Source organism: Aegilops tauschii, chromosome 5, assembly GCF_002575655.3.
Source record: "Aegilops tauschii subsp. strangulata cultivar AL8/78 chromosome 5, Aet v6.0, whole genome shotgun sequence".
Taxonomy (NCBI): domain Eukaryota; kingdom Viridiplantae; phylum Streptophyta; class Magnoliopsida; order Poales; family Poaceae; genus Aegilops; species Aegilops tauschii.
In genome coordinates, this window is record NC_053039.3 from 546,050,508 (window position 1) to 546,073,373 (window position 22,866).

Consider the following 22,866-nt stretch of genomic DNA (forward strand, 5'->3'; position numbering starts at 1 on the left):
AAAACGGGAACACAAAAAAAAGAATGCGATGGCATCTTGGCCGCCTGATTGTGCCACGCTTTAGTCGAGAGGAGCTAGCATGTCGCTAAAAGCGAGATATAGCTCCCGCGACAAAAGAGCATGATGTCCTCCTAGCCCAACTAGTTTTTTTTAAGAAACACCTATAATTTATTCATACTCATAACAATTAAATGTACACGGATTTGGATCCAAGATAAAAGAAATACAAAGTAACCCCTATGACTAAGAATTACAATCTTTTGGAAACATCTTCTTCGTGATTCAATCTCTGCTACAAGAAAAACTCCCGAGATTTCAGTAAAAAAACCTGCAATTTTGATTGGAGCAACGATATTGGACTCTGTCACCCGCACGGAAATTACCAATAAAGGTTTTGAAAGCGCCTTGAGTCGCTCATTCAAAAAGATGGGAAGCCTTGATCGATGAACGTATTTGGGTCGGGTATGATCGCCTAGAACTGTAGGTCGTCGAATCACAATATCTTCACCATAGTATCGATGAAAGATTTCACCTCCACAAAAAATTAAACCAACAAAAATAAATTTGACACACTAACATAAACTCATCATACCTGAATAATCGGATATGTGAGGATGTAAAACTCTCTAATTTCATGACCCCACCAAAAGAGTGAGAGTGATTTTATTCTCACATAGCTAGAATGATCACTAACATTCATGAAAAATATAGAGCTCTTAAAATCCAAGGTCCCGCAACTTTCGGTGCCAAAATGACAGTCGAAGATGAGGGGACCAAAATTTCTGCGGCAGCGGCAGCGGCGGCTAAACGAGAACCCTCACACCACGGCTCAGAGGAGATGCTCCTGCTAGCCCAACTAGCCAAGCATGTATTCTTCGTGGCCCCTCGGTGGCCTCGGCCGTCACATTCGTCTATTGGGCTCGGTGGCCTCTGGCCGTCACAGTATGTAGGTTGGATTTTATTTTCCGGTTTCTTTTCTATTGATTTGATGGGAACGTTGTGAATTTCGTTAAGGGCATCTTCAATGACAACCCGTAAATTTCCTCCTGTATCCGTCCGTGAACAGGGGGCCCAAACCGTGGACATGGATGCGGGGGGTGATGCGAGAGGCCGCCATTCAACCGTAGCCGCATACGTCTGACCTTCCTCATTTTTTTTCAAATCAGCACAATCAAATAGCCACATACAAAAGTTACAGATGTTCAAATAGCCGCATGCAGTAGTAGTTCAAATTTACAGAAGTTCAAATATTACATCCCAACAGTGTTTTCTCCTTTGACCGCCCACTGATACTCAATCAGATCTTCCTTCAACCGCCCGTGAGTTGGTCGATACTGAATTTGTTGATGCATTTGAATAAACTGTTCAAATGTGGCCGGATTCTGGTCTGAAAGTTGGATAAGATCACTCATGTTCTCAAATTTCAGAGCTGTGTCAGCATCGTTGCCCTCATCCTCAACGATCATGTTGTGCATGATCACACAACATCTTATCACCTCCCACAAGGTCTCCGCACGGAGGATATATACCGTGGACCAGATAGTAGCCCATGTTGTACTCATGTCCATTGACAGTATAGTGGCAAGGAGGAGCGGCCACGAAGGCAAGAGAGAAAGTAGGAAGGAGAGAAAATGGGGAGGATAGAGTCGTGGGGTCCAGAAATGGTTTTGGATGGGCCGGGGCGTCGAATTCCTACGGACTCTGTAAAGCTCCCCCACATTTATCTCCATTTTATGGGAGAAAACACATTCGATCCACCCTGTAAACCGATACAAACTCGTGTTGAATGACTTTTATGGTGGGACAGCGCGGTCCAGATGAATGCGGATGGTTTATAGATCTGCCTTGAAGATGCCCTAACGAACTCTTCCTATGGCCTTTGCAGTACGTTGCATGGAATGGATGGAATGATCACGACGTGACGGCACCGCTGCCTAATGCCACTTTCTTCGTGTGCTGGCTGTTAGGTGGTTGTTCCCTATCAACTCCACGATCTCCCTAGCTATCGTCCATTGATCTATCGGCTGTGTGTGATCGTACGTGCGATCTTGGACCAGGTCGACTACGTGGAAAAACATTTTTAAAGATTTTTTTGTCTCATCCATTAATTAAGAAGGCATTAAAGTGTTACAACTAACCTATAGGAACGATTATTTTTGTGAGAGTAATCATTCATACCGTGTAACAGATGTTTGGCTCCTGCAGTAACCCGCAAATTTGCGTCCGACATGATGTTGTTTAGTAAGATCGGTGTTGGGATGCTTTTGCGTTGGAAGACCCTAGTGTTTTCTCGTTCCACGCGGACAAACTACAAAGTAGTTGTTTATACATATATATGTTGCATCATTTACAGTTTAAACCATTCCGAAGAACATTTATATGCCCGTTGTCGTTCGATGCATGGATATATCATGATGGTATGTTGAAGAAATATAAATTGCAATTGTTAATTTAAAAATTGAATTAAATTTTATTCTCACGTTACATGAGACATGACACGAAAACTAAACCATTCGGGAGAACTTATATATGCTGCACCATTTACATTTTAAATATTCGGAAGAACTTATATATGCCCGCTCTTAACGGCGCATAGATAGATCATGATGCGACGGCAAAGAAATACAAATTGCAATCGTTAGTTCCAAAATTGAAGTACATTTTATTCTCCCGTTACACGAGACATAAGCAGAAAATTAAACCGCTACTTAGTACATAATTTCTTCCACGTAGGCACGTTAGTACGTAATTTCCTTCACGTGCCGACGGTGCACCCTGTGGGCTGCGTGAACTTCAGCGACGCGACGGCGCGGCCGGCGGTGCCGTTGGGGCCACCAGCCCCGGGCGGGACACCGCCGGGGCCGGCGGCAAGCACCGCAGGGCAGCTGACGAAGAGGTGGTAGCTGCCGGAGACCCAGCTGCCGACCTTCCACCGGACGCGGCCGTCGACCTTGACCTGCAGCGCCACGTACCCGGCGGCGATGTCCTGCTTCATGGCGTCGGCGACGAACCCGGCCACGGGCACGGACTCCCCGGACAGCACGGGGGACCAGATGGTGACGTCCCGGTGGCCCTGGTACGCGGGCGGCAGAGACACCGGCACGGTCACGGGCTCGTCGCGGTAGGTGACGAAGACGTCGAGGCGCCGGTAGAGGACGCCGACGCGGTCGTTGGGGTTGCGGGAGGCGAGCGTGACCTGCGCGGTGGCGGACAGGGACGGGTCCCCGAGGCTGACGGAGCGGAGCTGCAGGTCCTGCAGGTAGAAGGAGGGCTTGGCGGGGCGGAGCACCAGGTAGACGATGAGCGCGGTGACCGCGACGGCGACGACCAGGAACAGGAGGCACGCCGCGAGGCCGCCGCAGCAGCGCCGCAGGTGGTGCTCGTGCCTGTCCTTGCTCATGGCTCCTCTCGGCTATCTGTACTGTGCTTGGTATGGCTGTGTGTGGCTTAGCTAGTGGAGTGGAGTAGCTCCCTTCAGTGAGTGAGTGAGTGATCGGCGCTTTGAAATCAAGCAACGGTAGGTGGAGATGGTGGCCAACGATTACAGTGCATCTGGGTTGGATCTTGGGATGGGGAGGTGGACAGGGAAAGCAACGTCTCAACCGAAGAAGATTCTTCTGCCAACTCGAGCGGCGCGTACCTCCGTTGGGTTCTTGCGGCATGCGCTTTGAGATTCGTGTTTTTTTGTTTGACTATGTGCAGGTGAGCCTTTTACCTTTTTTAGCCTCAACTAGCAAAAACGGTCCGTGCATTGCAACGGGAGAAAGAAAAATATCATAATCCCCAATGGCCATGACCATATTTTCCTACATCACCTAGATACACGACCACTCTCATTATCATGAAATCGTGAATTTTTTTTGAAAATCATGAACATTTTTTAAACTCATGAACATATCTGAAATCATGAACATTTTTACAGATTTTCGAATATTTTATAAAATCATGAACATTTTGTACTATTTGCGCACATTTTTTAAAAATTCGAACATTTTAAAATCATTTTTCTTGAATAGATCAATATTTCTAGGTTTGACGAACATATTTTTGGAAATTGTTTGGTGCAACAATTTTTGAAATTCACAAACAGTTTTTTGATTTAACAAACATTTTTGATTTAACGAACATTTTAGGAAATGCATGATAAATTTTGAATCAGCGAACATTTTTTGAATCAATAAACTATTTTGCAAATCAGAAACAGTTTTAGAAATTTTAGGATATTTTTAAATTCATGAACATTTTTTGAATTGGTGAATTGTTTTTCAATTTCAGTAACATTGTTTAATAGATAAACTTTTTAAAAACATCATGATTTTTTTTGATTTTGTGAACATTTTTTGAAACATGCAAGCATTTTTTAAAGCTCGTGAACATTTTCTGAATCCACAAAAGAGTATGATTATTAAATATTTTATTTCAAAATTCTCAAATTTTTTTATTTTCGAAACTAGATTCCCAAATTATTTAAAGTATAAAAAATGAAAACGGAAAACAAAAACTAAAAATAAAAACAAAATTTAAAACCAGGCCTCCCAGACATGGGTTGGACCAAATAGGGGCGCCGTGTCTTCTCCCAGCGCGCTGAGCGCAGTATAGAAGGTTCCTACTGCATGGGCCAGTCCAGGCGGGATTCCCCTGTGTTAAACGTTTTTTATCACTTATATGTGGCATCGCTGGGTAATATTTTGTAACTTTAAGGGCAATTTCGGTAACATATCACCAGAAGCAATAACCATTTTATTATTAGGTATAGATTATACAAATACAAAGATGTAGAACCCAATCGGATGCACGACACACAGGCCAGGCACACCACAACCCACGCCCCGCTATGCGCCTAAACATGCCTACAACGTATACACACGCATCACATCTTGAGAAATTTCCGAAACCAACCAGCTCCGTGAACTGCTGGTACGCCGTCCTTTCTGTGACATGTGAGATACCTGAAACAGGAAAAAATATATACCCATGTCAAATACTCATGTTGATCCTGGGGATAGTGTGATGAGCCCTTTATGTTTTGATTGATGGATCATGAGGTAGTTTTTCAGATCCACCAGATAACCCGGTACGTCAATGACGCAAGTACCTGATTTGAATTGATGGTTGTTTGCTGAGCAAGGTTTTTTGTAGCTATAGTTTTTTTACTTGTGATGTGGGGGGCAATCTTTTTTAAACCGATGATGCTCTAAAATAATTGAACTGATGGCCGTTATTCGGGATGCTCCATAAGAGCGTCTCTAGCAGATGCCCTATACTAAAAGTGTCAACTCTATTCTCTATCGTACCCTAAGTATATCTGCACCTGCATCACCCGGTGCCACCCTGCGGGTAGGCCTTGAGTGCCGCCGCGTCCAGCCACCCCTCCGCCCGGGTTACCATCCACTGCTATGTGGTTCAGTCGGATCAACAATGTGATGGAGCTCCTCGCCAAGGCGGAGAGAAACAAGAGCGGGAGCCTTTATAATTGATGGGTGAACTGGTTAGGTGCATAAACTTACAACCAAGAGGTTTAGGGTTCAAAACCTAGTAAACGCAATAAATAATTGCGGCCTGCCCCCGCTGCCCATGTCATATAGCTTCAAAGAAGTATAGACGTGAAGGGGAGTGTTAGGTGCATAAACTTACAACCAAGAGGTTCAGGGTTCAAAATCCAGTAAATGCAATAAATAATTGCGGCCTGCACCCGCTTCCGTCCTTGTCCTCACTCCTCGATCCCATCTTTCTCTATGTGTACAACGGGCCGGCCCTTTCTATCTCATTTTTCTTTCTTTATTATGTGCTCGTGTTGTCTAGGAAAAAAAGTATGTGCTCGTGCGTTGTGATGTCTACTACGCAACTTGTTCTTGTAGACTTGTGTTGGGCCTCCAAGCACAGAGTTTTGTAGGATAATAGCAATTTTCCCTCAAGTGGATGACCTAAGGTTTATCAATATGTGGGAGGCGTAGGATGAAGATGGTCTCTCTCAAACGACCCTGCAACCAAATGCAAGAAATCTCTTGTGTCCCCAACACACCCAATACAACGGCAAATTGTATAGGTGCACTAGTTCGGCGAAGAGATTGTGATAAAAGTGTAATATTGATGGTAGAAATATATTTTTGTAATCTGAATAAATAAAAACAGCAAGGTAGCAAATAGTAAATGGGCACAAAAACGGTATTGCAATGCTTGAAAATGAGGCCTAGGGTCCGTACTTTCACTAGTGCAACCTCTCAACAATGCTAGTATAATTGGATCATATAACCATCCCTCAAAGTGCGATAAAGAATCACTCCAAAGTTCCTATCTAGCGGAGAACATAAGAATAAATTGTTTGTAGGGTACGAAACCACCTCAAAGCTATTCTTTCCATTCGATCTATTCAAGAGTTCATACTAAAAAATGCAAAGCTATTATTTCCGTTCGATCTATCCTAGAGTTCATACTAAAATAACACCAAAGCAAATTCATATTCATAATACTCAATCAAACACAAAGAACTTCAAAGAGTGCCCCAAGATTTCTACCGGAGAAACAAAGACAAGAACGTGCATCAACCCCTATGCATAGATTACCCCAATGTCACCTCGGGAATCCGTGAGTTGAGTGCCAAAACATATATCAAGTGAATCAATACGATACCCCATTGTGAAAGTGCAACTATCCCTGGGTGGTTTTGGTAATTCCTAACAACATATAGCTCATTGAGCTAATGAGATCTCAAGATAAATATTTCAGGAAAGCTCAATGATTGGCATGGCATGGATGAGAAATGTGGACCCCTCAAAATGCTAAGGACAAAAGCTTGGCTCAAGCTCTAAAGCTCAAGACTCTACATTTTACTTTTAGTGATCCAAGATCACACTAAGTCCATAGGAAAAGCCAATACTACTAAAAGGGGATGAGGTGTTGCTTAATGGGTTACTTGCTCAAAATGCTTAGTGATATGCTCCAAAACCCTCAACTACTTTCTCATATCCACATATGTCCCAAACCAAAAGTCAAACTCGGCCCCACCGAAACTTTCTATCCGGCGCCGAGTTCATTTGACATAGCCACTGCCACAAAACCCTAGTCACTTTGGTCTTACCGATAGGGATCTCGGTCTCACCAAGATGGGATTGCAAACTCTCTGTTTCCCTTCTCCAACCGAGATGAGCGATCGGTCCCACCGAGTTCGCAATGCAAACTCTCTCTTTCCCTTTCGTAACGTTTCGGTCTCAACGAGATGAGCGAATCGGTCCCACCGAGTTTGCCTAACCAACTCTCTGGTTAGCTTATTACCAAAAACGGTCCCACCGAGTTTGTGTAATCGGTCTCACCGAGATTACGTTATGCCCTAACCCTAATGAAATCGGTCCCACCGAGTTGACATGCCGGTCCCACCGAAAAGCCTAATGTTCACATTTTGAACTAAATCGGTCTGACCGAGTTTCATTATTCGGTCCCACCGAGTTTGGTGATTTGTGTGTAACGGTTAGATTTTGTGTGGAGGCTATATATACCCCTCCACCCCTCTTCATTCGTGGAGAGAGCCATCAGAACATGCCTACACTTCCAACATACATTTTCTGAGAGAGAACCACCTACTCATGTGTTGAGGTCAAGATATTCCATTCCAACCACATAAATCTTGATCTCTAGCCTTCTCCAAGTTGCTTTCCACTCAAATCATCTTTCCACCAAATCCAAATCTGTGAGAGAGAGTTGAGTGTTGGGGAGACTATAATTTGAAGCACAAGAGCAAGGAGTTCATCATCAACACACCATCTATTACCTTTTGGAGAGTGGTGTCTCCTAGATTGGTTAGGTGTCACTTGGGAGCCTCCGTCAAGATTGTGGAGTTGAACCAAGGAGTTTGTACGGGCAAGTAGATCGCCTACTTCGTGAAGATCTACCCTAGTGAGGCAAGTCCTTCGGGGCGATGGCCATGGTGGGATAGACAAGGTTGCTTCTTCGTGGACCCTTCGTGGACTCGCGCAACCGTTACCCTTCGTGGGTTGAAGTGTCCATCAACGTGGATGTACGATAGCACCACCTATCGGAACCACGCCAAAAATCTCCGTGTCTACATTGCGTTTGCTCCCTCCAGACTCCTCCCTTTACCTTCATGTGCAACGTCTTACATTCCGCTGCTATACTCTTAGACTTGCATGTGTAGGTTGGTTGCTTGACTAGTGCTAAGCTGCTAAAATCTGCCAAAACATAAAATTGGGAAAGGCTAGATTTTTATTTGGTCAAGTAGTCTAATCACCCCCTCTAGACATACTTTCGATCCTACAAGTGGTATCAGAGCTTTGGTTTCCATTTGCCTTGATTTCCATAGCTTTTGGTGATCATAGCTTTGGTTTCACAACCTAGGAGAGTATGGCGTCTAGCGAGGGAAATTACCACCGTAGAGGTCCTTACTTTGATGGTACTAATTTTGCTAGTTGGAAGCACAAGATGAAAATGCATATTCTTGGACATAACCTCACCGTTTGGGCTATTGTGTGTATTGGCTTGCAAGGTGAATTCTTTGATGGGAGAGAACTGAACCGTGAAGCTATCGCGGAAGAGTTGAAGATGCTGCAATACAATCTCAAGCATGTGATATTCTCTTCAACGGATTGTGCCCCGAAGAATTCAACAAAATCAGCCGTCTTGAGAATGCAAAGGAAATTTGTGATACTTTGATTGATATGCACGAGGGTATTGACTCCGTCAAGGAATCCAAATTGGATGTGCTTCAAAGTCAGCTTGACAAGTTCAAAATGAAGGATGGTGAAGGTGTCGCTGAAATGTACTCTAGGCTTGCTCTCATCACAAATGAGATTACCGGCTTAGGAAGCGAAGAGATGACCAATAGATTCATCGTCAAGAAGATCCTAAGAGCCTTGGATGGAAAATATGATACCGTGTGCACATTGATCCAAATGATGCCCAATTACAAAGGTCTCAAGCCAACGGAAGTCATTGGAAGAATTGTTGCTCATGACAGGTCACTTAAGGATAAGGAAGAGCTCCACAACAAGTCAAGTGGTGCTTACAAAGCCTCATGTGAAGCTCCCACATCATCAAGTGAGAAACAAACCTTCAATGAAGAATTGAACCTAATGGTGAAGAACTTCAACAAGTTCTACAAGAGTAGAAGCAAGGAGAGAAGTTCCAAGTCAAGGTCCTACAATGACAAAAGATCTTCAAGTCGTGAACGAAATTGCTACAATTGTGGAAGACTCGGACACTACTCCAATGAGTGTACGACTCCCTACAAAAGAAGAGAAGATTCTCCCAAAAGAAGAAGTAGAAGGGAAGAATCACCACCAAGGGAGAGAAGGAGTAGAGATGATCGTTATGAACGTAGAACCTCTCGGAGAAGCAAGGATTCGGAAAGGAAGGACAGATCATCAAAGTGCTACACAAAACAAAGACATCAAGCTCACGTTGGTGAATGGGTATCCGGCTCCGACTCCGACCATCACTCCGAAAGAAGTTATCACTCCGACTCCGAATATACTCAAGATGAAGGTGTTGCCAGTCTAGCACTTGTGTCAACCAACTCCTATGACATATTTGACTCACAAAATGAAGGAATTGGAAGATGCTTCATGGATAAAGGCCCAAAGGTATCACACCCCGAGTATGTTGATTTCAATAGTGATGAAGATGATTTGCTAGGAGATGATGATTTACTTGTTGATAACTCTAGTTATGAAAACTATGATGAACTTGCTATTAATCATGCTAATCAAGATAAAACGAATGACGATTATAAGAAGGAGATTGAGCGTCTAACTAAAGAACTAAACACTCTTATGTTAGCTCATGAAACTACCTTGGAAGATCATCGAGAACTTTTAAAGACTCATGAGAAGCTAAGCTTTGAAAAGCTCAACCTTGAGCAAGAGCATGAGTTCTTAAAGGCAATCAATGATGATCTTTGCAAGAAAAGTTCTTCTTACATTGCCAATCGTTTACTCTTGTCTACTTACACGCCACAAGTAAAATCTAGCAACAAGAGTAAGAAAGATTCTTCATCTAGTAGTAACAATAATCATGCTAAACCCAATGTTGTTGCTTCTAGTAGTTCTATTGATTCCACTAATGATTCTCTTAGCCATGTTACACTTGAGCAAGAAAATAGCTTATTGAAGGGAATTATAGAGAAAGGTGTTTACAAAAGCCTTGCCGGAAGTAAGCAATTTGAGGAAATTGTACGCAAGCAAGGAAGACACCGGGAGAATCAAGGTGTTGGTTTTGAACGAAAGTTCAATGCCAATGGAGTTGAGTGGGAAGAAGATCAATACCCCAAGATGAAGTTTGTTCCTCAACAAGAGAAGTATGATCCTACTTCTTTCCAAGGAACACAAGCTCAAGATGATCTTCCACCACAAGATCACAAGCAGAAAGGCAAGGACAAGCTTCAAGCGGAGATTGATGCATTTGAAGAAGCTCCCAAGGCCTTGGTCAAGTGGGTTCCCAAGACTACATCAAGTATGACACAACTCCACGGATTCCCATCAAGATGGTGTAGATCCCGAAGAAGAAGAACTAGAGAGTTCTTGAGGGTGACTCCGCCAACATACTTCACTCATATCTTTTGGCAATGACTTGTGCAAACAACTTCCACATCTTGCACTAGTTCAAGGAGTCACAGACCCTTTTGTTGGTAAGACAAGGAACAAGGTAACCTAATGCTTTCATGGACATCATCTTATGTGAACATCACTCTATGTCTATGGATATCCTTGTCTGTTCCTTGTGGGACTAACCCGTGTAGGTATTGAAAGTGCAACTCACTCCAATGGATTGCTCCGAATGATATACATCAACATTGAGCATCCACATCTTCAACACCTACATGAAGTCATCATCGACAAAACCCAAGGTTAGTTCATCCCTCTTAGGGGGGATATCACATCTAGGGGGAGCTTTACTCTAACCAACTGAGCTAAAGCAACTCTAATGGTGTGAACACAACAATGCTTTATGTAAAAGTGGTAACCCCACTTGTGCTTAAACGATGAGTATGACCTATGATCAAATGTCCTCATTTGGCTCCTAAGTCAATATACTCATATATAGATGACCTAGTCATCGCCAATTGCTTGATAGATGCTAGAGTGTTTGTGCATGCTTTGTCACATATTTTATTTGCCATTTTATTGTATGAGCATGTCGATTGCATATTTTACTCATTCGAGGACATCCATTTGTTTCTTTGTCTGTTTGGCTTTTTCTCTTTTGCCAAATGGATGGACAAGAATGCCTAAGAACTCCCTCTAGATATCTATGCTTTTCTCGTCTCAAACTCTATTCATGCTACATCACAAAGTTTGATCAAGTCAGATTGGAACCACTCTGTGTGAGGAGCACTCAGAGTCCCCGATTCTTCATAGACTTAAACTTCCAAAACCTCTTTGTGCATTTCGGTATGACCGAGTCATCCACTTCGGTCACACCGAGTTCACTAAGTTGACATGTCGGTCCCACCGAAAAGCCTAACATTCACATTTTGAACTAAATCGGTCTGACTGAGTTTCATTATTCGGCCCCTCCACCCCTCTTCATTCGTGGAGAGAGCCATCAGAACATGCCTACACTTCCATCATACATTTTCTGAGAGAGAACCACCTACTCATGTGTTGAGGTCAAGATATTCCATTCCAACCACACAAATCTTGATCTCTATCCTTCTCCAAGTTGCTTTCCACTCAAATCATCTTTCCACCAAATCCAAATCTGTGAGAGAGAGTTGAGTGTTGGGGAGACTATCATTTGAAGCACAAGAGCAAGGAGTTCATCATCAACACACCATCTATTACCTTTTGGAGAGTGGTGTCTCCTAGATTGGTTAGGTGTCACTTGGGAGCCTCCGTCAAGATTGTGGAGTTGAACCAAGGAGTTTGTACGGGCAAGTAGATTGCCTACTTTATGAAGATCTACCCTAGTGAGGCAAGTCCTTCATGGGCGATGGCCATCGCGGGATAGACAAGGTTGCTTCTTCGTGGACCCTTCGTGGGTGGAGCCCTCCGTGGACTCGTGCAACCGTTACCCTTCGTGGGTTGAAGTCTCCATCAACGTGGATGTACGATAGCACCACCTATCGGAACCATGCCAAAAATCTCCGTGTCTACATTGCGTTTGCTCCCTCCAAACTCATCCCTTTACCTTCATGTGCAACGTCTTACATTCCGCTGCTATACTCTTAGACTTGCATGTGTAGGTTGGTTGCTTGACTAGTGCTAAGTTGCTCAAATCTGCCAAAACATAAAATTGGGAAAAGGCTAGATTTTTATTTGGTCAAGTAGTCTAATCACCCCCCTCTAGACATACTTTCGATCCTACACATTGTCACCACGAGTATTCAATTGCAAGACATATATCAAGTGTTCTCAAATCCATAAAAGTATTCAATCCGATAACAACAAATATCAAAGGGAAAAACTCAATTCATCACAACAAGGTAGAGAGGGAAAACACCATATGATCCGACTATATTAACAAAGCCCGCAATACATCAAGATCGTGACATCTCAAGAACACGAGAGAGAGAGAGATTAAACACATAGCTACTGGTACAAACCCTCAGCCCCGAGGGTGGACTACTCCCTCCTCATCGTGGTGGCCGCTGGGATGCTGAAGATGGACACCGGAGATGATTCCCCCCTCCGGTAGAGTGCCGGAACGGGGTCTAGATTGGTTTTCGGTGACTACAGAGCCTTGCGGCGGCGGAACTTCTGATCTAGGTTAACCCCCAAGGGTTTTGGGACATTTTTGAATTTAGGCCACCGAGGTGGGCACAACCCACCTAGCCCCCAGGCGCGCCCTGGTGGGTTGTGCCCCCTTGGGGCACCCCCCAGGTGCTGCTCTGGCCCATCTTGGGTGTTCTGGTTCATAAAAAATCTCCAACAAGTTTCGCGGTGTTTGGACTCCGTTTGATATCGATTTCCTGCGATGTAAAAAACAAGCAAAAAATAGCAACTGGCACTGGGTCAATAGGTTAGTCCCAAAAAATGATATAAAGTTGCTATAAAATGATTGTAAAACATACAAGAATGATAAAATAACAGCATGAATACTTCATAAATTATAGATACGTTGGAGACGTATCAGCATCCCCAAGCTTAATTCCTACTCGTTCTCGAGTAGGTAAATGATAAAAGAAATATTTATGAAGTGTGAATGCTAGCAAAGTGAACAAGTTTGACCAATGACAATTTCAATCACTTTTCCTAGCATCATAACAGCAATTCTTTCTTATAAACTTCTCATGTTATAGTGGCAACCAATTCACATGTTAAGGTTCAAACAATGAATTCTCTTGAAACTCAACAACCTATGTTCTCAGTCACCAAGCAATTGTAATTCAACTTATTCAACAGAGTTTAAGTAAGAGCTCCACATACTCAACCATCATATAGTCTTCTATGATTGCTAACACTCACCGCATACACAGGAGCAAAACGTTCCAACCGGAAACATAGAAAGATAGGGGCTTATTGTTTCGCCTCCCAACGTATTCACCTCAAGGGTGATGTCTGATACGTCTCCAACGTATCTATAATTTTTGATTGTTCCATGCTATATTATATTCTGTTTTGGACATTATTGGGCTTTATTATACACTTTTATATTATTTTTGGGACTAACCTATTAACCGGAGGCCCAACCCAGAATTGCTGTTTTTGCCTATTTGAGAGTTTCGCAGAAAAAGAATATCAAACGGAGTCCAAACGGAATGAAACCTTCGGGAACGTGATTTTCGGAATGAACGTGATCCAGAGGACTTGGACCCTATGTCAAGACATCAACCAGGAGGGCACGAGGTAGGGGGACGCGCCTACCCCCCCCCCCCCCCCCCCCCCAAGGCGTGCCCTCCACCCTCGTGGGCCCCCTGTTGCTCCACCGACGTACTCCTTCCTCCTATATATACCTACGTACCCTCAAACTACCAGATACGGAGCCAAAAACCTAATTCCACCGCCCCAACCTTCTGTACCCGTGAGATCCCATCTTGGGGCCTGTTCCGGAGCTCCGCCGGAGGGGGCATCGATCACTGAGGGCTTCTACATCAACACCATAGCCTCTTCGATGATGTGTGAGTAGTTTACCTCAGACCTTCGGGTCCATAGTTATTAGCTAGATGGCTTCTTCTCTCTTTTTGGATCTCAATACAATGTTCTCCCCCTCTCTCGTGGAGATCTATTCGATGTAATCTTCTTTTGCGGTGTGTTTGTTGAGACCGATGAATTGTGAGTTTATGATCAAGTTTATCTATGAACAATATTTGAATCTTCTCTGAATTCTTTTATGTATGATTGGTTATCTTTGCAAGTCTCTTCGAATTATCAGTTTGGTTTGGCCTACTAGATTGATCTTTCTTGCAATGGGAGAAGTGCTTAGCTTTGGGTTCAATCTTGCGGTGTCCTTTCCCAGTGACAGTAGGGGCAGCAAGGCACGTATTGTATTGTTGCCATCGAGGATAACAAGATGGGGTTTATTTCATATTGCATGAGTTTATCCCTCTACATCATGTCATCTTGCTTAAAGCGTTACTCTGTTCTTTTGAACTTAATACTCTAGATGCATGCTGGATAGTGGTCGATGTGTGGAGTAATAGTAGTAGATGCAGGCAGGATTCGGTCTACTTGTCTCGGATGCCTATATACATGATCATACCTAGATATTCTCATAACTATGCTCAATTCTGTCAATTGCTCAACAGTAATTTGTTCACCCACCGTAATACTTATGCTCTTGAGAGAAGCCACTAGTGAAACCTATGGCCCCCGGGTCTATTTTCCATCATATTAATCTCCCATCAACAAGCTATTTCTTGCGCCATTTTTATTTTACTTTCTTTACTTTGCATCTTTATCATAAAAATACCAAAAAATTTATCTTATCATATCTATCATATCTCACTCTCGTAAGTGACCGTGTAGGGATTGACAACCCCTTATCGCATTGGTTGCGAGGATTTATTTGTTTGTGTAGGTGCGAGGGACTCGTGCGTGGCCTCCTATTAGATTGATACCTTGGTTCTCAAAAACCGAGGGAAATACTTACGCTACTTTGCTGCATCACCCTTTCCTCTTCAAGGGAAAACCAACGCAGTGCTCAAGAGGTAGCAAGAAGGATTTCTGGCGCCGTTGCCGGGGAGTCTACGCAAAAGTCAACATACCAAGTACCCATCACAAACCCTTATCTCCCGCATTACATTATTTGCCATTTGCCTCTAGTTTTCCTCTCCCCCACTTCACCCTTGCCGTTTTATTCGCCCTCTCTTTTCCGTTCGCCTCTTTCTCGCTTGCTTGTCGTTATGGCTAGCTCGGTCTTTATCCCTTCATCTCCCGACTTTGAAGTCCTCCACTTCAAGCAAAGACAAGGGGAAAATTTAAAAGATGCTTGGTTTAGGATGCTCGAATCTTATCGTAATTGCAATATAGAGGGAGATTTTAAAATTTTGCTTCGCAACTTTTTTGTTGGGCTAACCTTGCCCCATAAACAACTCCTCGATTTTTCTGCCAAAGGCAGTTTTATCGATATTGATCCTAGCTCCGCTTATGAAATTATAGAGGGGATAGTGGGAGTTCTCCCCCTACAAAAAGTATCACCCCTTACCCAAGAAGAGACTCAAGTCCTAGAGAAATTATGTGAGTTACAAAAAATTGTTGAGCCTCTTAAAAGTATTGGTGGGAATATCAACCGCATGAATAATCTGATTACACTTTGCAATAAGTGGCTGGATACTTTAGATCAAAGGATCACCGAGCATAACTCCATTAAGAAATTGCCTACCAAAGATGGCAATACCTAGATCTATCCTTGCTTTTATGCCTAGCTAGGGGCGTTAAAGGATAGCGCTTGTTGGGAGGCAACCCAATTTTATTTTTAGTTTTTTGCTTTTTGCTTATGTTTAGGAATAAATATTTGTCTAGCCTTTGGTTAGATTTTTTTATGTTTTAATTAGTTTTTGTGCCAAGTTAAACCTATAGGATCTTCTTGGATGATAGTTATTTGATCTTGCAGAAAATTCCAGAAACTTTCTGTTCACGAAAATAATTGTTAAAAATCACCAGAACATGATAAAATATTGATTCCAATTGCTGCTGATCAATAAACAAATTGTCTAGGTCGTCCTATTTTGGATGAATTTTTTGAGTTCCAGAAGTTTGCGTTAGTTACAGATTACTACAGACTGTTCTGTTTTTGACAGATTCTGTTTTTCGTGTGTTGTTTGCTTATTTTGATAAATCTATGGCTAGTAAAATAGTTTATAAACCATAGAGAAGCTGGAATACAGTAGGCTTAACACCAATATAAATAAAGAATGAGTTCATTACAGTACCTTGAAGTGGTCTTTTGTTTTCTTTCGCTAACGGAGCTTACGAGATTTTCTGCTGAGTTTTGTGTTGTGAAGTTTGTCGGCGTTCTGGGAACGGGGGTCCCCAGACTTGCCTGCCTGCGGCCCACGGCGTGGCTGATCCAGCAGGCCGTACGGCCCGTCTTCATCAACAAGCCATCCAAGACCCTCACGAGGGGCCAAGCCTCGCGAGGCGGACGACGCGAGACCTCCTCAGGAGCGGCCTAGTCAGGCAGGCTCACGAGGAGCGGAGATATCAAGGCGGGGCAAACCTCACGAGGCTCTCGTGACGTGAGCCATGACGATCGACACCAGGCGGGCGCCAGCGTGCGCAGTGTCCTTGTTTCCTCTTTGGTGCTAAGGAGGCAAGCGCAGGCGAGGAATACCGAGGCATCAGGCAAAGGTTGCTATATCGGTGCAACGAGACCAGGACCAGGAGGACGACAAGAGGGAGGTCATCATGGAGCCCAAGACGGCGTCACCACCAGAGCTTTTCACAGGCGAAGACCACTTTTGTCAGGATAGCTTGTACTAGCTGTCCCCCTTCAAACTTGCTCGCCGTTGTTGGCTCCCTTCCCGCTCATTATTTGGGAAGAGGACCAGGGCCTCTATAAATAGGTCTAGCCACCACAGTAGTAGGCATCGGATCCAGAGACACGCACAAGTTTGCAAGCACAAGAACACCTCAACCTCAGGAGGCTGTTCTTCCCTTTGTACTGTTCATCATCAGCCCAAGAGGCAATCCACCACCACAACACTAGAGAAGGGTATTACACCACAACGGTGGCCCAAACCAGTATAAATCTCGTGTCTTTCTGTGTTGCGAGTTCGCCGAGTTCGTCCGCGAGATCTTAGTGAGCTAGGGCGTAGATCGGTAGGAGGGAAAGACTTCGCGCGCACCCCAGTGTTCGAACCTTAAGGGTTTGCCAGAACACCACATCCGACATTTGGCGCGCCAGGTAGGGGTGCGCCGTAGCTTCCCTTCCATCAGTTCATCGCTTCGTCGCTCCGTCGTCTCCATGGCAGACGCTCGCTGTGCTCGGGCTGAGCGTCGGGATGCCCTCACCGCCCGTGTTGTTCAGACGGCTCCCATCGGTGGGCCACCTCGTCGTTCTCCATCTCCCGCCGCCAACGCTGCCACCGGCCCGGCGGGGAACGAGCAGTAGGCGTCCTCGCTGTATCCGTCGGTACGGCAGGACGGCCACACCGCCACTTCGTCGCTGACCCCGGCCGGTTCTTCGTCTCACGTGCGCCGCGCTCCCATGGAGGCGCGGGCCACACTCAGCGCGGCAAACGAACTCCTGCGCTACCGCCCAGTCGACAACCTCTACGAGGAGTGGCTCGATCGTATCGCCGAGCTCGTCCGCGCCGCAGGGGGCTTCCCGGCGCCGTCCCTCTCTCTGCCCCACCCTGAGCCAGCCACGGGCAACGAGGCTCATGGCGCGCCTCCACCACCTCTGGTCCAAGACGGTGCCTTGGCACCAAGGCGCGCGGCCCCGCGGCATGATCCGCCACGCCCGGTGCCCGCGCGTGAAGAGAGAAGCTGCCAAGAAATCCTGCGGTCGCGAGAAGCTGCACCCGCGCTCCTCGCGCCGCCTCGTCAAGACCGTGCACCGCCCGCAGCGGCGCCGCGTGGACCTCGTCAAGACCAAGCTCCACCTCCGAGGCGGGCACCAGCAACCACGGCTGGCTGCCGCGCCTTCACCCCCGAGCTGCGTAGCGTCGCCTGGCCAGGCAAGTTCAAGCCAGATCTGCCTCCTCGCTACGACGGCACCGCCGACCCCGCGGAGTGCCTGCAGCTCTACGAGCTGAGCATCAAAGCGGCCAACGGCGATGAGAAAGTCATGGTGAACTGGTTTCCCATGGCTCTCAAGGATGGAGCCCGCTCCTGGCTCCTGAACCTGCAGCACGGCTCGATCTCCTCCTGGGACGAGATGCGCGACCGCTTCGTCGCCAACTTCCAGAGCACTCGCGACCGCCCGCCGGCCGCGGGTGACCTGTGCCGCATCAAGCAACAACCAGGGGAGACCCTCCAGAAGTACATCCAGCGCTTCAACAACACTCGCCTCAAGATCCCCAAGGTCACGGATGAGGCCATCATCTCCGCTTTCTCCGACGGCGTCCATGACATCAAGATGAAGGAAGAGCTCGCTATCCACGAGGAGCTCTGCACATCTCAGGAGCTGTTCAACCTGGCGACCAAGTGCGCAAGAGCTGAGGAGGGGCGCCTCTCCCTCCTCGAGCTGCCAGTTGCGGGTGCAGAGGAGAAGAAGGCCAAGGCCAAGGACGTGAAGCGCAAGGAGGCAGTGGTGCTCGCAGCGGAGCCCGACACCAAGCGGGGCAGAGATCAGCCCGAGTCTTCCAAGAACGGTCGACCGTTCTGCGCCTTCCACAACCTGAACACCCACAACACCAGTGACTGCCAAGAGCTCAGAGCCATACGGGAAGGACGCTTCGGTCGACGCCCCGAGCGCAGCGACCGGGGCTACAGCCGTGGAGGAGGACGTGGAGGCGGACGCTGGGACGACCGTGGCCCGCGCCAGGAATGGTGCGACAGGCCTCGTGAGGACCGCTGGCAGGACCATCCTCGCGAGGGGGCCTGGAGGGACCAGCCTCGTGAGGATCGCCCCCAAGGCAACGCCGGTCTTCCCCCGCTGCCGCCACCAAGAAGGAACGACGACCACCATCAGGACGAGGGGGCTGGGGGCTTCCAGGAGCCGCGTGCAATCGCCTGCATCTTGGGCGGCGCCCAGGCCTCAGCCTCTCAGCGCATCTTCAAACTGTTCGCTCGCGAGGTGAACGCGGTGCTCCCCAAGCTCGAGGCCACGCGCCCGCTCAAGTGATCCCAATGCGCCATCACTTTCAACTCGGCAGATCAGCTCAAGTGCGCGGCCACCGCCGGCGCCCTCCCGATGTTGTGTTCCCCAGTCATCAGCAATGTGCAGGTTACCAAGACCCTCACCGACGGCGGCGCAGGGCTCAACGTCCTGTCCGTCGACACGTTCGACAACCTCCAAGTGCCGTATGAGCAGCTCCAGCCTACCAAACCTTTCTCAGGAGTGACCGACGGCTCCACCACACCGATAGGGCAGGTCCGCCTGCCTGTCACTTTCGGAGAGGGCAAGAACTACCGCACCGAGCTCATCGACTTCAACGTTGCGCACATCCGCCTGCCATACAACACCATCCTCGGGTATCCGGCCTTGGCCAAGTTCATGGCAGTCATCCACCACGGCTACAACGTCCTCAAGATGCCGGGAAGCGGCGGAATCATCACGGTCCCATGTGAAGAGAGAGATGCGGTGTGCTCCTTTGAGCGCGCCTTCCAAGCTGCAGCAATCGACGACCCCGACAGCAGAAGTGAGGGCCCTCCGGAGGCCATCCCCAAGAAGAAGCAGCTGCGCCGCGCCAGGCCTCAGGAGGATGGCGTCGCGGCAGGAGCCTCATCAGGATCGGCGTCCATCCCAGGGGCGCCTCCCTCCATCGCATAGGAAGGCGCGCCCAGCGCCCTCCTTGGGCAGGGCTCGGGGGCTCTCTTCTGGAGGGCCTCAGACCTTGCCAACCTCACGAGGGAGGCGCTTGGGCACCACCTAGAGGCGTGCTTTGCAGCATGTGTCCCTCAGGAGAGCACAGGGCAAGGAGTGCCCACCACTCAAGAGTTCATCACCAAGACCGCTCAGGAGCTGCAAGACGCAAGAGCCATGCGCGGCGACGGCTGCTCACGAGGCGCAGCTCCCCATCCAGGCGAGGATGTTGGGCTGCGTGTCTGCATCGACGTCCCAGGGCTCAACAGGGCCGCATCTCAGGAGCGCTTCTGGCCTTCGCGTGTGGGCCGCTGCGAGGGCCCGCCACACAGCTACGTTCGCATGCCCTTCGGCTTGCCGAGGTGGCGTCAACCTATCAGCGCAACATGCGGCGTGTCCTGGCGGCTCAGGAGGCCAGGTACCACGCCGTCCTGGAGGAAATGGAGACGGTCTTCAGGGAACCTCCCGAGCCCCCAGAGCCTCCCGAGGCTCAGGGCTCTGGTGGCTCATGATGAGTCATTCCTTGACGCACGCCTTCAGCTGCACCAACTCTACTTCGTCTACAAAACCAGGTGACATCTTCCAAGCTCATTTAGCTGGGAGCGCCCCTCGGGCTGCCTCATTCCCAGGCCACATGGGTCCGTCCCCGTGGCATGTATCCCTTTTGCTTATGTCTCTAGCTTACCTTGCTGGGGGCGCCCCTCGGGCTGCATCATCCCCAAGCCGCTTGGGCCGGACCCAGTGGCATGTATCTTCCTGCATTTACCCAAGCTGATTTGCTTTTCCCTGCTTAACCTGTTTACGGTTATCATCCACTTGACCGCCACCCGCCGCGGGTTCATTCACCCCTTGCAATTCGCTTGCACGTTAAAAGGGGGGCTCCTAAGCATCGCGACTCAGGAGCTCTTACCGGCTCTCCAGCCCTCACCCCTGGCCTTGACCACGGCATCGCGACCTGGCATACCAGCGGCGGCTGAGCTCGCTCGAGGGCCGGGACCTGAGGACGTAGAGTGCTTGCACCTAACCGCCTTGCAAGAACACACAGTCACCAAGACTCAAGACCAGGCGCAACCCGCCTTGAGGTAGGGCCTCGTGAGTCCCGCGCTGGCTCACGAGTGCCCAGATACACCTCGCAGCCCTGCCGTGCAAGCCACATGTCAGGGCGGGGCTGTACACGCCCCGGGGGCTCCTCCCGGAGGGCCCCCCCATCCCACGCCCAAGTGGAAGGATGAATCACGTGATATCCCATTGTCGCCACAGATACGCATGGCAAGACATACATCAAGTGTTCTCAAATCTTTAAAGACTCAATCCGATAAGATAACTTCAAAGGGGAAACTCAATCCATTACAAGAGAGTAGAGGGGGAGAAACATCATAAGATCCAAATATAGTAGCAAAGCTCGCGATACATCAAGATCGTGCCAAATCAAGAACATGAGAGAGAGATCAAACACATAGCTACTGGTACATACCCTCAGCCCCGAGGGTGAACTACTCCCTCCTCGTCATGGAGAGCGCCGGGATGATGAAGATGGCCACTGGTGAGGGATCCCCCCTCCGGCAGGGTGCCGGAATGGGCTCCCGAGAGGTTTTTGGTGGCTACAGAGGCTTGCGGCGGCGGAACTCCCGATCTATTTTGTTCCCCAATCGTTTTAGGGTATATGGATATATATAGGCGGAAGAAGTACGTCAGGGGAGCCACGAGGGGCCCACGAGGGTGGAGGGCGCGCCCCCTGCCTCGTGCCTTCCTTGTTGCTTTCTTGACATGGACTCCAAGTCTCCCGGGTTGCTTTCCTTCCAAAAATAACTTCTCCAGAAGGTTTCATTCCGTTTTGACTCCGTTTGATATTTCTTTTCTTCGAAACACTGAAACAAGGGAAAAAACAGGAACTGGCACTGGGCTCTGGGTCAATAGGTTAGTCCCAAAAGTAATATAAAAGTGCATAGTAAAGCCCAATAAACATCCAAGACGGATAATATAATAGCATGAATACTTCATAAATTATAGATACGTTGGAGACATATCAGCATCCCCAAGCTTAATTCCTGCTCGTCCTCGAGTAGGTAAATGATAAAAGAAATAATTTATGAAGTGTGAATGCTAGCAGGTGCGCAAGTTTGATCAATGATAATTTCAATCACCTTTTCTAGCATCATTACATGTCATAACAGTAGCTCAACTCATAAAACTTTTCATGAACAAGTAACAAACTATTCACGTGTTAAAGCATAGACCATAAACTGCTTGAAAACTAACAAACCGTGTTATTAGTCATCAAACAATTACAATTCATCTTATTTTCAGGAAGAGTCTATGTCAGAGCTTTGATTCAGCAAACTTCACATACTCAACTATCTTTTAGTCTTCCATGATTGCTACCACTCAAAGCATATTTTTAGAACAGATAGCATCCATCGAACACAGAGAAAGATAGGGGCTTAATGTTTCGCCTCCCAACTCATTTATCATATAGATAATTGTCAACAATAATAATTCATGATCAAATATATTTGAATGGCCATATATGCTCAGATCTTTCCATCACATGATGCTTGCCAACTAAAGAGTAGGTTGGAATGAGAAGGAATACTACTGACTCTTGCATAAAAGTAAAAGATAGGCCCTTCGCAGAGGGAAGCAGGGATTTGCAGAGGTGCCAGAGCTCGAAGCAAAAACAGAGATGAAAATAATTTTGAGAGGTATGCTTTCATTGTCAACATAACGACCAAGAGTTCCCAATATCTTCCATACTAGATACATTATAGGCGGTTCCCAAACAGAAAGGTAAAGATTTTTACTCCCCCTCCACCAACAATCATCAATCCATGGCTTGCCCGAAACAACGGGTGCCTCCAACTAACATCAATCCTGGGGGAGTTTTGTTTGCAATTATTTTTGATTTGATTTCGATCTTTTGATCATGGGACTGGGCATCCCAGTTACCAGCCATATTCTCGTGAATGATGAGCGGAGTCCACTCATCGTGAGAATAACCCACCTAGC

At 47.1% G+C, this 22,866-nt stretch overlaps 1 protein-coding gene across 1 annotated transcript; it reads right to left on the reverse strand.

The window, feature by feature from the left end:
• Window positions 1-2,623: 2,623 nt before the first annotated feature.
• Window positions 2,624-3,518, reverse strand: LOC109733977 (NDR1/HIN1-like protein 1). The gene has a single exon (XM_020293189.4). It carries the CDS (start codon window positions 3,398-3,400, stop codon window positions 2,756-2,758), a length of 645 nt encoding a protein of 214 aa, XP_020148778.1. The 5' UTR covers window positions 3,401-3,518; the 3' UTR covers window positions 2,624-2,755.
• Between the last annotated feature and the right edge of the window lie 19,348 nt (window positions 3,519-22,866).